Consider the following 16967-nt stretch of genomic DNA (forward strand, 5'->3'; position numbering starts at 1 on the left):
GCTGTTTCCCCAGAGTGGCCCTGGCCGGGGACTTGGCAACAGAGTTATTGAGACTGGGTCCGCGTCTACCAGTCTGCAACTGCCCAGCTGTGTGACCTTGGGCACCCACAGCCCTCTCTGGGGCTCCGTTAACTTCGCTAAATGGGAGTGACAGGCCCTGCTCCGCTACTCTTTGCCCCTCACAGCTCGAGAATCGGGGCAGAAATCATCCAGGCGACCCCTTCGAGACCAGGACGCCGGCGAATCCGCGCCGATGCCCTTCACGTCACCTTGGTCGCCGGTCGCCACGACGAACTCTTCCAACCCGCACCCAGCCCAGTCTGCTTCGTGCCCCCTCCCTCCCCCACCACGCTCCCCGGCTCGGCCGTCCCCTCACCCGGCAGGCACCGTAGCTGCAGGAGCCTCCAGCCCGTCCGGCCGAGAGCGCCTGACATCGCGGCCGCCGCCGCCGCCATCTTGGAAGCGGGCACGCTGCCGACTGTTACGCGGCTGGCAGCCCCAGGAGCTCGGTGAGGCCACTTCCGCCCTGCCCGCGCTCCCGCAGCCTCCTCTTCTCGCGAGAGGCGCGAGGTGCGAAGCCGGTGGCGCCGGAGAAGCCGGGAGCGAGCGAGTCCCGGGAGGCAGGTGAGCGTTGTGCATGCGGCCCAGGAGCTCGATCTCCCCAACCGTCCCACCCTTATCCCTAGAACCTCTTGTTTCCTATTCCCAGCCCCGTCTCTCAGTGAGCACCGAACCATGACCACTTCCCTGGGGAGCACGACGGGCTTTTGCTCGGGGAAGCCGGCGTAGGGCACCGGCCGGCCCGGCGTGTCCCGTGCTCCTGGCGCTGTGGCTTCTTCCCCTTCCGGGACCGCCTCGTCTCCCGCGCTGCCGGCATCGATCTGAAACCCCGGAGACAGCTCGCTGATGGGGTAGAGCCTTGATGACCGGGGTCTGAGATCCGCTCCTGCTAATAGCCTGCCGTTGTGACCTTGGGCCTCAGTCCCTCGTCTCAAACACTGAGGGAGCTGAAGTCTCCGTCTTTGGGAGTATCTGAACTCCCAGGTTGTAATTTTGAGGCAGTGACTTACCAGACCCTCCATAGTGTGGAGTTGGTGTTGTTAAATAACAAACTTTTAACCGGGTAACTTGTAAAGATCTAGCTGGCTTTATTCAAGTATTCATGAATCCGGCAGCATCCCATCTAAGTAGAGAGGAGCTCCAAAGAGCTACAGGGAAAGAAGGGCTTTGTGTTTTTGTCGGTTTTTTTTTTTTTAAGATTATTTATTTATTTGACAGAGAGATCACAAGCGCAGAGGCAGGCAGAGGTGGGGGCGAGGGTGGGGAGGAGCAGGCTCCCTGTTGAGCAGAGAGCCCAACGAGGGACTGGATCCCAGGACCCTGAGATCATGACCTGAAGCTGGAGGCAGAGGCTTAACTCACTGAGCCACCCAGGCACCCGGAGAAGGCTTTTTTTTAAAGGCAGAGAGGAGGTGAGACAGGGAAGTCATAAAGGGGAGAAAAGAGTTATATCAAGCAAGGTCACTTTCCTTTGGGGGACAGATGGGGGTTTGTTAGCCAGATTACCTTACTAATGCTGACCAGAAAATTTCAGTCTGACCACTTAAGAATACATTCCTGGAGAAAGTCGAAACTGCAGTTAGGTTAGTTAGGTCTTAGGTTCTGAGTGGTGATGATGTGGGCTTAGCACCACTGACTCCCATTTTGGGCCCGTTTTCCTCTTTTTAACAGTTTAACTGAAAATATCACAAACTTGCCAGATCAAAAGAACCATCTAGGATTTGTAGGTGATTTGTAGGATCTGAAGTTTGAGAAAGGCTGGTGGTGTTCATTCTGACATTGAATGCTAATCTCAGTGACTCAGGGAGGTCATGGACTGGGCACTAAACTGAAAGTATAAATGCAGAGTGCCTCACTGTGATCTGTCATCAGGGAAGGCTTCCTATTAATACGGAGAACTAACTGGTTTGGGGATTAGGGATAACTGATGACAGAAGCTAAGCATGTCACTCCATAAATTTTGAGTTTGCAGTTGGACCCTTGTCTTTGTGTCTGTTTTGCAAACCCTTATCAACTCTAGTCTTTCCAAAACATCTTGCCCTCTCCTACCTCAGTTGCAGGGGAAGCCCTCCTAAACCAAAACTACTCCCCAAATGTGAAAATTCCAGATCCACATCTCTGGATTTCATTAAAACACTACTGAGCTGTCCATGAGGTTTTGTTTTGTGAGTTCTGTCCACCCATCTTCAGTTGAGCCTTTCCTGTGGAGTTCTAGCTCTGGGGTGTCCTTCCTAAAACCCTCAGTCCTTGACAGGCACACCTAATTGTCTGAAGACAGTCTTCCATTTCTTTCTTTTTTTTTTTTAAACAAGTTTTTTGTTTGTTTGTTTTGTTTTAATATTTATCTGATAAAGACACAGTGAGAGAAAGAACACAAGTAGGGGGAATGGGAGAGGGGGAAACAGGCTCCTGCTGAGCAGGGAGCCTGATGCGGGGCTCAATCCCAGGACCCTGGGATCATGACCTGAGCTGAAGGCAGACGCTTAATGACTGATCCACCCAGGCGCCCTTCCATTTCTTTTCCTTCAAGTTTCTTGTTTCCTTGCTGATGATCACTTTTTCCCGTGTGTGTGTGTGTGTGCGCGCGCACGCACGCTTCAGCCAGTTCATTATACTTAAAATTCTCCTTTCTGATAGCGCTCAGTAGTCTCAGAATTTCTTTAGGCACCTGACTCAAGAAGATTTGATCCTTGGTTTGAACTGATATGTTAACTTCAGTCTTACTTATTTTTTTTTCCTTTTGGCCCTCTTCATCCTTGAGAGGAGCCAAATGCCTCAAGATTCGAGGTTTATTGGGTGCCTTGGAAATAAACAAGTGCATCTCCAGAGGATACTTGCAGACCTCTGCTTTCCCATGGGTATGTGTGTAGGGCAGTGAGCACCGGAAAGGTTGTTAACAAACGAGGCCTGTGACAAGACAATGACGTCTTCAACTCCACTTCTTTCTAGATATGAAACTAGGCTATGAGTCACTCTTATAAGTATGTTGACTCAGACGCCAGACATTTTTTTCCTTCTAGTTTTATTGCCAACACCACCAAACTCTGATGACGGACAGTGTCGTCCTTTGGCTTTTGGATACTTAGAAGAACATTGTCTCCAATTTTATTTGGAAAATGCTGACCAAGAGGGGTGGCTGTGTCTGTGTTTTGAGGGTTAATGTTTAATAAGTGCATTTTATGAGCTCCCTCTTGCCACAGAAGATTAGTTTGGGGTGGGGGGATATGGAATGCGAGCCACTTTGCATTCTTCTAATGTACTGGCACAGTCCCATGGGACCAGTGTCTACGACGTCATAAAATACAGCTCTTATACTGTGTAAATTCTAACAATGAAAAGGAAGCTTCACATCTCTGCCTAGGGAGTCCTCAGCAGGCATGGCTGAGGAGAGAGAATAGGTTTTATAGGGATTCTTTGAAGCAGAGGCAAATAAGCTGGCCACCAAGAACTAAGAGTTCCCTTAGAATATCCATTCCTTGATAAGAAAAGAAGAGAATAGTGGACCCATGGTTGACAATCCAGTGGTAGCTAGAAGCCCAGTTCATCTGTATTCAAAACCCGTGCTCAGTAAAACAGCCTCCATTAAGGTTGCTGGAAAGGTCTAGACACCTGGCATTTTGTTTTTCTCTGGCTAACAGCTAACCTTTTGGTCCTTTCTTTCATGACGGTTTTTCTATGAGTACCTGTGAGTACAGTGCAAGGTTGTAGTTGGTGGTGGTAGGCCAGGAGCCTATCCCTTTCTATTGTCCTGGGCGAACCTGTGTCAATATCATTCTAGAAACAGGTCCTTTCTTTCTTTCTTTTTTTTTTTTTTAATTTATTTGATGGAGAGAGAGATCACAAGTAGGCAGAGAGGCAGGCAGAGAGAGAGAGAGGGAGAAGCAGGCTTCCCGCTGAGCAGAGAGCCCGATGTAGGGCTCGATCCCAGGACCCTGGGATCATGACCTGAGCCAAAGGCAGAGGCTTAACCCACTGAGCCACTCAGGTGCCCCAAGGTCCTTTATATCTTATAACTTAATGCCTAGCAATCCATATTCCTCTTGGTTCGTAAATGGGACATTGATCCCAAGTTGCCTACCTGAAAGATTGGTGAGAGTGTCCTTCCTCAAAGGTTTTAGATCATGATTATGCACTTTTTAAGGCTTTAAGAACAATTCAGTGACTAAGGAATTCCGCTTATCTGATAACACTTGGCTTCCTTTCACTGGGGCTTGCAGTCAGGTCAGGATAAAAAAGAGTAGGCATTCCACATGGAAGCAAATAGATAAAAAGGCATGATTGAAGCAAAAATGAGGAGGTTTTTCATAGAACAAGGAGGGATTCCCTTTGGAGAGGTGGGAGATCCAGAGGGAGCCGGATCGTGGAGGCCTGACTCCAGAAGAATAAGTTTTGGTTTCTCTGTAGAAAGGAAACTTCTTTAGGAAACGAAGGACAAAATCAAAGTCCTATAGTATTTAAGGATGACTGGCTAACTTGACCATGTTTTATAGACAGAGGAGCCAGTTATTTGAAGAGAGAGGGTAACGGACATGGCTTAAATTCAGTCCCAGAGTGTGGTGGCATCCTTGGGACCGAGTTAATGACTTCTGCAGAAGCCAGTAGTGTTCAGCCCAACACTGATCCATGCTTGACCTGTCTACCTGGCTTCTGCCTTTATGCCATTTATTAGAGCTATTTTAAGTCGAGAACTTGATGGCATTAATGTTGAAGAAAGAAAGGAGGAGCTAAGTAGAATGCTGTCGCCTGACCTAATTGCATCCTGAGCGCATTCTATACTCCTCTTTGTATCAGGTGGAAGAGAAAGTTGACCCATGGTGGTGGCGGTGGGCGGGGCTCTCCATCAGTTAAAGCCATGGACTTTACAGTCCCATGGATTTGGATTCAAATTCCAGGTCTTGCTTTATCCCACATTTACTAGTGTATGACCTGGCAAAGGCAATGGCTTCAGTGTTCTGTCCATAAAATGGGAATAATACCTAGTTTCAGGTTGTGCTGAGGTTCAGTTGGAATAATGTATCCAAGGTGCTTTGAACAGCCTGGGTAATAGTACATGTGACACATGTGGTAGGTACTATGATCCTTGCAGATTCAATGGGATTGAATTTTCCTATTTTGCTGAAAGTGAAACCATTATTCGATTTGCCAAATTTAAATATGTTGTCTCTTTTTCGAAAAAAAAAAATTAAGCTCAGAATGGCATTATGTCTGCCAATTTATTTGCTTTCTTTGCTGAGTCATACTTTTGCCTAATTAATGTCCCGTGTATTTTATATTCTGTTCAAGCTGAGTTGTCCCAAATCAAAGCAGAAATAATCTTTCTGCCTTCAACCTCCTTCCTTGACTGCCAAGTCAGGACTCTCATCAAGGAAGCAGCCTGCGTCATTTGGGAACGTTGGGGTTATGAATCCTTGAGATAATAATGGGTTCATTATTTCAGTCTCTCTGGTGTCTACACAAAGAGCTTCTAATGTGGACAGAATGCGCAGTGGGAGGTCGGAATTAGGTGATGATTCTAATGGTATCTGCTGGTTCATAATGGTACATCATGGGTTGAATTATGCTTTTCACTCTGCTCAGTCCTGACTTTCCTTCATCCCGTAGGTTTTAGGTCCATCAGCACAGCCAGCATGGCAGAGTATGGGATCTCAGCTGGCCAGTCTGTGGCTGTGGTCTGGGATAAGTCGTCCGCTGTGGAGGCCCTGAAGAATCTGGTCGATAAGTGTCAAACGTTAACCGGCGATGAGGGCCAAGTGTCTGTGGAAAACATCAACCAGCTATTGCAATGTAAGTCCCTACCCATGTTGTCTTTACAGGGCTGCGGGGGTTGATAGGGGTGCAAGGAATGTGGTTCCTTGATAATCTGAGTTTTTGTTCTGGGTGGCCCACGATGGCAGTGGGTGGTCACCCTGCTGTCTTTCAGTTGAGATCCAATGGACTTAGGAGTGTAGTTGATTTATGTAAGTATGTTGTTTCTTATTAGATATTCCACATTTTTAAAAAGACTATTTATTTGAAAGAGAGAAAGAGAGCACGAGCAGGAGGAGAAGCAGACTCTGCGCCAAGCAGGGAGCCCAGTGTAGGGCTTGATCCCAGGACCCGAGCCGAAGGCAGATGCTTAACCGACTGAGCCACCCAGGCACCCAGATATTCCACATTTTTTTAAAAAGCTTACTCTTCAGCCAGCTTCCTTTTTTACTTCTTTTCCTGAACATGTAAAAGGATATGAAATTACTAAGACCAAGGGAGAGCAGCAGCTTCATTGCCCCTTTTGCCAGTAGTGGTGGTCTGATGGCGTTTGCTGGACAGCTAGCTGTTCAGTCTTCAGGGCCAGGCCCAGAACATCTCCAGGGTCTCGGGAGGGCTGGGCAGATTGCCTCGGGGGCCCTGATGATTGCTGATTAGAATCTTCCTTCTTTTCAGCTGCCCACAAAGAATCTAGCTTTGACATTATTTTGTCGGGTGTAATTCCTGGAAGCACCACTCTGCACAGTGCTGAGATTTTGGCTGAGATGGCCCGGATCCTGCGGCCTGGCGGATGTCTTTTTCTGAGCGAGCCAGTAGAAACAGCTGTAGGTAAGGAAATCTTCATTTGGAAGACAAGAATTTAATAGCCTTGACTCTTCAGGTATGTTTGCTGCATGTCTGTGAGTGGGAGCTGTCATCCGGAGAGCCTCCTCCTCAGTGGTGAGTGATGGTAAAAATCGGAAGCAACTCATCTGAGGGGACTATGATCTCTGACCGACCCAGCTTGGATCGTGCCTAATGGAAATTGATCACAGCCAATCCTAAAAGGATGCATGCTATGTGATTCTGTTCCTATAGCACTCTCGGAATAACAAAGTTCTAGGGATGGGGGCCAGACTGATGATTGCCAGGCGTTGGGAGTGGGAGGGGGGGGATGTGTGAGGCTGGAAAGGGTCACAGGAAGGCTCCTTATGACTGTGGGAGCATGCACACTCAGCCATGCCTGCACACACACACGTGCGTGTGCATGTGCCTATGAAACCAGTGAGATCTGGGGAGCTCTGCGGACCCTCGGTGACCATCCCCCGGTCTTCCTAGCATGCTGCACTAGTGGAAGGTGTTCCCATGAGGGGAAGGAGGCAAAGGGTCTTTTTTTTTTTTTTTTTTTTTTTGTAACTTCCTACGCATTTATATTGATTTCAAAATAAAAAGAAAATAATGACTGGAAGTCTGGGAGTGATGAGTCTTATTATTGACTCACGTGAAACTAAGGGTGGGATCCAGGAAACAAAACCTCTTTCTGGCTCGGTGGTAAAGCTGCCAGAGAGGGCTGCCAGGAGCTATGCGGTTCTGAACTTGTAAACTTTTCCATCTGTATGTGATGACTTGATTTGTAAATACAGTCAGAGAATGAAAGGATTTTCCAATGTGTAAAGGTGGTTGTGTGGAGATACCAACTTGTGACACAGACCCTGGACACCAGTGTCCTGTGTCGGGGGCGTGGGCCGTGGGTGGCCGCACACAGTGTCTCTTTGTCAGAACCAAACAGAGAGAACACTCGCGTGCTCTCCAGTTAGTTTCTCAGCCTCCTTCTCACTCAGTGTCCAGCCACCCCGGGAAGGTCTTCCAAGAAGCCGAGGGGGATACGTCACAACAACAGTGGAATTATTATATGACCCTTAAGGGCATAGGTAGGAGCACTTTGAACAACCAAAGGGATTTGTCCATTTAAAATACCATCCCTGTTACTGTTCATGGCCTCTCTGACCCACATAGGTTGGAAGCCTTTATGATTTTTCCTGTCTTTGACCCATAAAGCCACTAACTGGGGTTTTCCTCTTGGCAGTTAACAACAGCAAAGTGAGGACGCCCTCGAAGCTGTGTTCGGCCCTGACTCTTTCCGGTCTCGTGGAAGTGAAAGAGGTATGTTGGTAAATGAGGTCATACGTATATATCATTCAGTCACTAGCTTTTTCTCCCACCTTTAAATATCTTCCACATTTATCCACCTCAGCATGTTGGTCCTCACTCTTAACTATCTAACAATGTCAAGAGCTGTGGAGGGGCTGGGACTCACGTAACCATTCGGTAGCTGTTGGACACAGAGGTGGCACTCCTCCATTTTTTTCTCCCTTAGCGTCTGCTACCTTTTCCAAAGAAGACATTTTCATCCCTCTGTGGTTTCTTTTCTTTCGTTTCTGCTGTGTTCCTGGTGGGTTTGCTTCCCTGCCGCAGGCTATGGTCCTCGCCAACATGTCCGACTCACTTGTGTATTCATAACTGCTACAGCCCATGGAATGACCAGCATGGTGCCGTGTACCTCATAGCAATTTGGTAACCACTTTAAAACTTTCCAGAGGGTTGGCTCAAAGTAAGCACATAGACAAAATGACACTCCAGGGTACAGAGCCCTGAGAAACCGAACATGAGGCATGAGGCGACATCTGTCATCTCCCGCTGCCATACACTTACCAACACCGAAACGAGTATTTGATGCCTGTGTGGGTGGACACAGTCCCTCTTCATTTTGTGGAGTGAGTGTGGCCTCATCCTTTCGATGTCTTGAATTCCAGCTGCAGCGGGAGTCCCTGAGCTCTGAAGAGATACAGTCTGTTCGAGAATACCTGGATTACCAAAGCGACAGCCTGCTCTCTATGCGCATGACGGGCAAAAAACCCAACTTTGAAGTGGGTTCTTCTAGTCAACTGAAGCTTTCTCTTGCCAAGAAGACTTCTCCTCCAGGTAAAACTGGCCCAGGGGCGTTGTTGTGTCCGGGTGGACCTAGAAGGACATCTTCTACGTTGAACCTGAGATCTAGATAGAGGCAGTGATGTCCCCAGAGTATCAATCTTTCCTTCATTTCTGTCATTTCCAAAGGGAAGAATATTTAATGTTCTGTTGTCCTGGGCATATGCAGATCCAGATGTGAAATAATGCATAGCAGTTACCCTGTTCAGCCCTTCTGTGCCAGAAGACACTGAGGCCCCCAGATTCTAGAGGCCTGAGCCACATGGTTTAGCTGACAACATCTTGCCACACCCCAGAATGACGACAGTCGACCTCAGGAGACCTTGCAGTGGCAGTCGTGGTTGATAAGAGTGACTTGCTCCTCTTCCTTTAAGTCCTTTCTGTGCTAGTCAAGTCAGCTTTTCTTACTGTGAGGAGCTAAAGCCGCTTGTAAAAATACTTCTTCTCAGAAAGTTGCACCCGCCCTTTGCCACCCCCGCCCCTCATCACCTCATCCCTGTTTCACGATGCCTGAATTAAGAGAAATTGTCCCAGCTTTGAGGTATGTGAAAATTTGCAGGTACAGTCACACTATCCTACCTTGACTGGCCAGCCGCAATCTTTTAAGAAATACGCCGGAATCCCAGCCTTTGGATTCTTGGTTCCAGAATGGGCAGGAAGTCCTCAGAGGAGCAGTTTGCCCTGGGGACAGTCTGAGCCTCCACCTGCAACAGTGTTCTTCACGGCTGTGCTCACCCCCACGGCCCGGCCGAGGGCCTGCCCACGCTGACTCCGGGCTCAGCTCCCAGGGCCTTATCTGTACAGACAGGGTCAGGAGGGCTGAGGCTTGTGTCTGCCTCTGGTTTGCATCACACCGCCGCCCCCAGCTCCAGAGCTGGCTTTCTCATACGTAACAGGTTCCTGGGAGGCAAAAGCTTTGGCACGCTTGCCCACTTAATCTTCAATCTCCTGCAGTAGGTCTAGGGAGAACCAGCCCCAGGTTCTAGGGACAGAAACCAAGATGAGGACAGAGCAATGTGGAGTAGTCAGGCACATCGGACAGACTCCTCCTCTGTGTGGCTCTGTGGAAGGGGCCCAAATGTCAAAGCCGGTTTCCTCATCTATAAAATAAGGACAGCACATACCCACCTTCAAAGGGTCTTAGTGGGACTGACTCACACAGCTCGTATAAGATCCTTACCTTAGTGTCTCCGCGGAGCAGGTGCTTAGCAGATCCTGGCATCGGTCACCACACAGCGACTGGCCGCAGGCCACGGCTTCTCCAAGCGGCACAGCTGTGCCTCAGACCCAAGCCCCCTGACTCCCAGTCCCGTGCGCTCTCCAGAGTCTCAGGAGAGAGCACGCACGTGGACCTGTGTTTGGTTTCTGCTGTTTTGATGGAGCTCTTTTTCTTTTCTTGGTTGGACTCAGCAAAGCCTCCCATGGACCCTGCCGCAGCCAAGCTCTGGACCCTGTCAGCCAATGACATGGAGGACGAGAGTGTGGTGAGTTAGCCTGCGGTCCATGGACTGCTTTCCATGTGGCCTCACTCTGGGGCAGCCTCTCTGGACACAGAGGGGTAAAGCCCAGCCGGCGGCTCGGCCTGTGGCTGGCAGTTTTGATTGAGAAGGAAAACTCCACATTGGTTGCATTTTAAGAGCCTTTTTTGGCATCTCTTTTCCCCACAGATTTTCTTGTTCTCACTTCATGTGATATGTTAAAGATTCTGGTGGGTGTGTGTGAAGCTGAAAAGAGTTTGTCAGCTAAAGTATATCATTGGCTCCTTGGTCTGGGCAAGTCACTGCACACTCATTGTCTTAAGAGCTGTGCTTGTCCATCTTTGATCAATACTGTCTGTTAAAAAGTTCTTCATTTCTGCAACTGTTAAAGTTACAGTGATAGCAAAACAGGTTATAGTTCGTGTCCTCGTGGAATTTACAGATGAACTGTCCACACGTTTATCAAAGAATTGTACAAATGTATATGTTATTATTTGCCTTCTTCTCTGGAATTCTATAGAAAATATTTTATTCCTTTTTTCACGTGACAGCACTTCATATATGCAAATAAATATAACACCTTTTTGTTCTTCCTGCTCCCTCCCCATACACACACACACACACACACACACACTCTCTCTCTCTCTCTCTCTCTCTCTCCACATCATAAATTACTTCCCAGTCCCCCACAACCTAGTGCATCTTCTGGGGACATAGTCAAGTTCCCCGTGGTGGTCGGCTTGAACGTGGTGATCAGCCCAGAGTAGGTCGGTGGATGCACTCTTTATACGGGCCGGAGAAACCCACTACCACAGCCCTTTATCCGGCCTTCTGGCAGCAGAGACCGTGACCGTGTCCCTCACTTCTTCAAACACTCTCTAGGATCTCATTGACTCCGATGAGCTGCTGGATCCAGAAGATTTTAAGAAGCCCGATCCAGCTTCCCTGCAGGCTCCTTCGTGTGGAGAAGGGAAGAAGAGGAGGGCCTGTAAGAACTGGTAAGTGTTCGCAGAAGCAGAGTCTGCCAGGCCGCCTCTGGTGCCTTCTGAGTCCCAAGGAATCATAATACTTGACTATTATGACAATATTTATTTTATCGTGAAATATGTACTGATGACCCAGGTTAAGAATCAGAAACATGACTGGTATTGGGGCGCCTGGGTGGCTCAGTGGGTTAAAGCCTCTGCCTTCAGCTTGGGTCGTGATCCCAAGGTTCTGGGATTGAGTCCCCCATCGGGCTCTCTGCTCCGCGGGGAGCCTGCTTTCTCCTCTCTCTCTGCCTGCCTCTCTGCCTACTTGTGATCTCTTGTCTGTCAAAAAAATAAATTAAAAAACAAAAAACATATCTGGTATCTTAGAAGTCCCCTCTCCATGCTTCCTCAGTGGCGTCTTGCTCCCTCCGCCTACAAAGGTTAATCCTCACAAGTTCATGTTCATCGTTCTTGGCTTATTGGATAGTTTCCCACCTAGTGTGAAGCTCTAGAAGATATATTCTTGAGTGGTGAAGAACAGGGTAGGAGGCCTGGCGAGGCAAGGAAGAGTCGGTATCCTCCATCTGTGAAGGCTCCCAGTGATGATCTGGGCTGAGCTCTTCGAGGATCTCCCAGAGTCCCTTCCGGGAAAGTCAGTAGGGAGTGTCGTGGGAGGGCTCTGGGACACCAAGGGCATGCATAGAGGGAACACCCGGCAGGGCTGCAGTGTGACGCGGTGACCTGGTGGCCAGCAGAAGTATGGTCAGAGGGCGTGGACTGCTCGGGCTGTTTGGCCCTAAGCCGCCGTAGCCTGAGCTCTCCTCCTTGGAGCAGAGCAGAGCATCGTGTCCTCAGCAGATCAGCAGGGCGGGCAGGGACGGGAAAGCCGAGGGTTAGCAGCACGTGGTCCAGATAAGCCAGGGACAGGGTCTGGGCTGGCTTGCCTGTGCTCGGGGACAAAGAATGATGTGGTGGCGGCTTGGTGTGTGACCTTGGCAGCCATCAGCCCGTCCCATCTACTGGGCCCCTGTTCCAGCACTCTCCTATGCCTCCGTCCACAGCAGAGCTGACATCTGGGGGGTCTGTCCCACTGTGCCCCTCAGGGCTCTCCCCTTTCTGTCCTATGTTAGCTTTTCTGGCTTTTGTAGCATCTGCTGCTTTCTTGGTTTTCTCTCTCACTTTGGTGGAGCCCATTCTCCAGGAGCTGCTTTAGAAAGGCTACTTGAGAGGCAAGTTTTGTTTTTTTAGGTTTTCAGACTGTGTGTGGCTAATATGTCTTTTTTCTATTCTCATAAAGGATTGGATATAGAAATTAGGTTGGAAATAATTTCCTTACATGATTTTGAAGACATTCCTGTCTTTTTTTCCAGTGATTGTGACAAAGGCATCTGAGACCATTCTGTTTCTTGATCCTTTCTGTAAGACCTCTTGTTCCATTTCAGAAGTTCATAGAATCTTCTTTATCCCTGGTATCGTTTTGTAGTATGTCTCAAATAAGGGTCTGCTCACATCTTTTGCACTAGCCATTCGGTGTGGCTTTTCAGTCTAGAAGTCATGTTCATAGGCCTGGGAAACATTCTTTAATATGTATGTGAGTTTTGTCTTCTCGATTTCCTGTCTGTGGCCTGTGCCTCAGACACTGGGCCCCTTTAATTGGCCCCGTCATTTTCTTTTCTTCCACATTTTCTTTATGCTCTACTTTCGGGGAAATTTCTGTGGGTTTATCCTCCAAAATTTCTGTTGAGTTATTTTATTTCTACTGTCATGTTTTTGATTTCCATGATTCCTTTTGTTTGTTTTGACTTTTTGTTTTGTTTTGTTTTTAGCATAGCGTCCTTTTTTTTTTTTAAGATTTTATTTATTTGACAGACAGAGATCACAAGTAGGCAGGGAGAAGAAGGGAAGCAGGCTCTCTGCCAAGCAGAGAGCCCGATGCGGGGCTCGATCCCACCTGAGCCAAAGGCAGAGGCTTTAACCCGCTGAGCCACCCAGGCACCCCATAGCGTCCTTTTTTAAATTTTGCGGGTGTGATCTCTTTTCCCTTGAGGTTTGTGATAGTTCTTTGGAGGTTTTTTTCCCTCCCTGCATTTTCTCTGTTTCTTTCAACTTGCTCTTTTCTTTTCAAGATTTTATTCATTTATTTGAGAGAGGGGGAGGAAAGGGAGCAAGCAAGCGAGTGCAAGAGCTTGGGGGAGGGGGAAGAGGAGCAGAGGGAGAAGCAGACTCCCCACTGAGCAGGGAGCCCAATATGGGACTTGATCCCAGGAACCCAGGGTTAAGACCTGAGCTAGAGGCAGACACTTAACCGACTAAGCCACCCTGGCGCCCCTAACTTGCTTTTTCTCTTTTAAAGATTTTATTTTTTATTTATTATCTTGACAGAGAGAGAGAGATCACAAGTAGGCAGAGAGGCAGGCAGAGAGAGAGAGAGGAGTAAGCAGGCTTCATGCTGAGCAGAGAGCCCGATGCGGGGCTCGATCCCAGGACCCTGGGATCATGACCTGAGCCGAAGGCAGAGGCTCAACCCACTGAGCCACCCAGGCGCCCCGCTTTTTCTCTTTTAGGAGGCCTTCCACCTCCCAGGAAGCTCCGTTGTCTCCATGATTAAGAGGGGAGGACAGAAAGCTGGGAGCCCTGAGCTTAGCGCTGGGATTTGTTGACTGTGCTTTAGCGAAGGGAGCCTGAGTGGGCCTGTGGGGAACACCACAAAGTCAGCATCTTTGGTCTTTGCCTTTGGGGTGGTTAGATGTTTCAGAGAAGGGTCTTTCTGGTGCCCCCTGTTCCTTTGGAGGTTTCGGGGTGTGATGTGGGTTGAGAGTCGGCCACCTGCTTGACCGGGGCTACCTCCCCGCCTGCTCGGAGTTCAGCTCCCCTCAGTTAGAGCCACAGTCCCCAGTGCCGCATTGCTGTTGTCTCTTTTCCCGTGGTCCCTGTCTTTGCAGGTTAGGTCTTTACTGAAGTTTTGGTGGGACCTCGAGGGCAAGTAGAGTAGACGCGTGCTTTCAGTCTGTCCTCTTAACCTAGAAACCTCACTGCTTGGTGTCTTTGCATTCATTCTATGGATAGAAAGAGCAGTGAATAGTTAACTGGTGGTGTGTGGGCTTGCTGAGTCATTGGCGTTTTTTTAAGTGTGAAAGTTGCCAGCATTCACAAGTCAAGTGATTTCAAGTAAAAATCCAAATTGTTTTCTGTCCTTAGCTTCGGAAAACGTGGTAACATGGGGTCTGCTTCCCGCCACAGCATTAATGAGCTGAAGCTGGGTAGCGGCCAGCCTGTGTAGATAGGGCACCTCCCCTCCGGGTCTCCTGTAGCCCACTATTCTGCCTCCCTGAACAGCCTCAGGCACTTCCCTTGTCCGCCTGGCCCCGTGGATGTTTGTGAGCTCAGACGCCCTGGTATAGTAAAAAGAGAGACATTTCTGAGCGAGTTTGGGCTCTGTCAAGGACTTGGAGCCCCCCGGGGGAGGGGGTGGCCCGTCTCACTCACAAGCTCCTGATTTTCCCCCAGCACCTGTGGCCTTGCGGAAGAACTGGAGAAAGAGAAGTCAAGGGAACAGGCGAGCTCCCAGCCCAAGTCGGCCTGTGGAAATGTAAGTATCCGGATCCTTACTCAGTACTCACGAGACCCCCACTGGTGTTGGTCCTCATCCGAAGCCAGCACAGCCTAGTTCCCGTTCCCAGTTACTGCCCACATATTTTAATAACGGGCAGAGACCGTGTATGCAGGAGAGCGCTCACCCCCTGAGGGGGTTAGCATGCTCATGCCCGTAGGGGAGGCTCCTGTCATTTATTTTTGGCCCCGTTCTTCCCAGCTCATAGTGGCCTGATGCCATTCAGCCATTTGGCTGAGCTCAGCTGTGATGGAAACACGGCCTCCCAAGGAACTTCTGTAGACCACTGTTTTTCATAAAACCAGAGCTCTGCAAACCTCTTTGTATTTGGGTTTTAGATGGACCCCCATCTGCGCCCAGCCATTTCCACCAGGTGACCGTAGGCATGTTATGAACTTAGGGGTCCCTTTCCTGCCCTTGTATCTGGGACGCGCGGACACTAAGCTTCCCCGTGTGTGTGATCATCTCTTCCTTCAACAGTGCTACCTGGGTGACGCTTTCCGCTGCGCCAGCTGCCCCTACCTCGGGATGCCAGCCTTCAAACCCGGAGAGCAGGTGCTCCTGAGCACCAGCAACCTGAGTGACGCCTAGGAGGGAGCCGACGCCCTCTGGCCAACCCCCGTCCCTCCAGTCCCACCATCATGCTTCCTCCCACCCCCTCTGCACTCGCTCGCTCTCTGCTTAGAATCCATTTGCAGGGGGCGTGCTTGGTCAACAGAGCAGAGAGGGCCCTGGGGTGCGGCCGTGTGCGGTGCTGCTGTCTGGCAGAAGACCTAAGTATAATGGGGCCTGCTTACTCCGAGCGGGGGGACCTGTTTCTCCACCTCGTGTGAGGGCACGCTCTCCCGACATCACTCTGCTGACCTGTCGCTCGGATCCCAGACACCCTGGAGTGGTCACGCTCTGGGACAAAGAGGGCCCCCGCCCCACTTCAAAGCTCAACCACAGTGCCACTGAGCTGTCTTCCAGAGGTGGCGATCTCCTCAACATGCAGTTGGTGGTGACGTGAGTCACATGTCTCATGGCCTCAGGGCACCAAAGGACTCACCCATTGGTTGCTGTGATCATACTCCGTGTCCCTCTGTCCCTTCCTTCCCCACCTCACCCCTGTTTTACTGTATTATATCCGTCTTGTGGTTTCTGTTCATCTACAGTTATTAAAGTTGTGTACTTCACATGCATTGTGGTAAGGGGCGTGTGTGTGTGTGTGTGTGTGTGTGTGTGTGTGTGTGCGTGCATGACGTCTGACACAGCCATCTGACTGCAGCTTGGACCACAAAACTTCCTTTGTTGAAGAGACTTGGTGTCACCCCAGTGGGGTCAGTCCTAACTTTAGGGTCAGGGCCTCTCTTCATCTACTTAAGAGACCAGGGTGATAAGGATTTAAAGGAAAGCAGGACAGAAATCTGAAACAATAAATCTCTCTGACCAGGAGACCTCTCGTTCTCTTTGTTTCTCACTCACATAGACGGGAACTGATTTCGCCAAATAGTTGGAGAGTTTGTATGGATTTAAGAGACCAGGATGGGCGGGGGTAGGGGTGCTGGCTGGCTCAGTCAGTAGAACATGTGTCTCTCGATCTCAGGGTCCTGAACTTGAGCCCCATGTCGGGCATAAAGATGACTTAAAAAAAAGAGAGACCAGGACTGGTATATTTTACCAATAAGTGGAAGTGAATGCTCATTGGTATTTGTCCTTAAAACTTGGCTTGATTCTCTAAGTCTGCTTTTGCTTATCCTGGCCCCTGCTGGTGGGCTTTCTGGGTGTGGCTGAGTTCTGTTTGACCTCCAAGCCCCTGTGGTAGGCAGGGTTCCAAGATGACCCCAATCCCCAACCCCTGTGTCATCCCCTGCCCCTGAGTGAGACACCGACCCCCCTCATGTGAGCACGACGGGACATCACTGATGGGATTGGGTTACCTCGTAAGGCAAAAGTAAAAGGATTTGGCAGATATAATTCAAGTCCCTAATGGGCTTCAGTTCAAAGGGAGCTTACCCTGAGTGGGCTGCCCTAATCAGGTGATCCTTTAAAAGAACCAGAGAACCAAGAGTTTCTCCTGCTGGGTCTAAAGCTACCATGTGGAGAAAAGGTCCTAGAGGGGCCCCTGGAGCTGAGAGCAGCCCCTGTCAGCCAGCC

At 49.5% G+C, this 16967-nt stretch overlaps 2 protein-coding genes across 2 annotated transcripts in view; one reads left to right on the plus strand and one right to left on the minus strand.

Annotated features, from left to right (window-relative positions):
* COQ9 (coenzyme Q9) overlaps positions 1 to 5834 on the minus strand; it is an 18164-nt gene extending 12330 nt beyond the window's left edge. The window contains exons 1-2 of the mRNA XM_047709938.1: positions 5655 to 5834; positions 377 to 624 (exon numbers count right to left, since the gene is read on the minus strand). Of these exons, the coding sequence (XP_047565894.1) occupies positions 377 to 624; positions 5655 to 5689 (283 nt within the window). The 5' untranslated portion in view covers positions 5690 to 5834. The remainder of the gene's footprint in view (positions 1 to 376; positions 625 to 5654) is intronic.
* On the plus strand, positions 5688 to 16007 carry CIAPIN1 (cytokine induced apoptosis inhibitor 1). Its single transcript, XM_047709940.1, has 8 exons — positions 5688 to 5844; positions 6481 to 6633; positions 7871 to 7947; positions 8598 to 8766; positions 10183 to 10256; positions 11133 to 11248; positions 14729 to 14810; positions 15312 to 16007. The coding sequence occupies exons 1-8, from the start codon at positions 5688 to 5690 to the stop codon at positions 15420 to 15422; spliced, it is 939 nt and encodes a 312-aa protein (XP_047565896.1). The 3' UTR covers positions 15423 to 16007.
* The last annotated feature ends 960 nt before the right edge of the window (positions 16008 to 16967 follow it).

The sequence above is a fragment of the Lutra lutra genome, chromosome 17 (genome assembly GCF_902655055.1).
Source record: "Lutra lutra chromosome 17, mLutLut1.2, whole genome shotgun sequence".
NCBI classification, from domain to species: domain Eukaryota; kingdom Metazoa; phylum Chordata; class Mammalia; order Carnivora; family Mustelidae; genus Lutra; species Lutra lutra.

Bases quoted from the DNA above. Each gene is read 5' to 3' on its own strand.
- CIAPIN1 (XM_047709940.1), top strand. From the start codon at position 5,688: ATGGCAGAGTATGGGATCTCAGCTGGCCAGTCTGTGGCTGTGGTCTGG. The intron at 7,948-8,597 runs GTATGTTGGTAA...CTTGAATTCCAG, and splicing joins GTCTCGTGGAAGTGAAAGAG to CTGCAGCGGGAGTCCCTGAG. The intron at 10,257-11,132 runs GTGAGTTAGCCT...AACACTCTCTAG, and splicing joins ACATGGAGGACGAGAGTGTG to GATCTCATTGACTCCGATGA.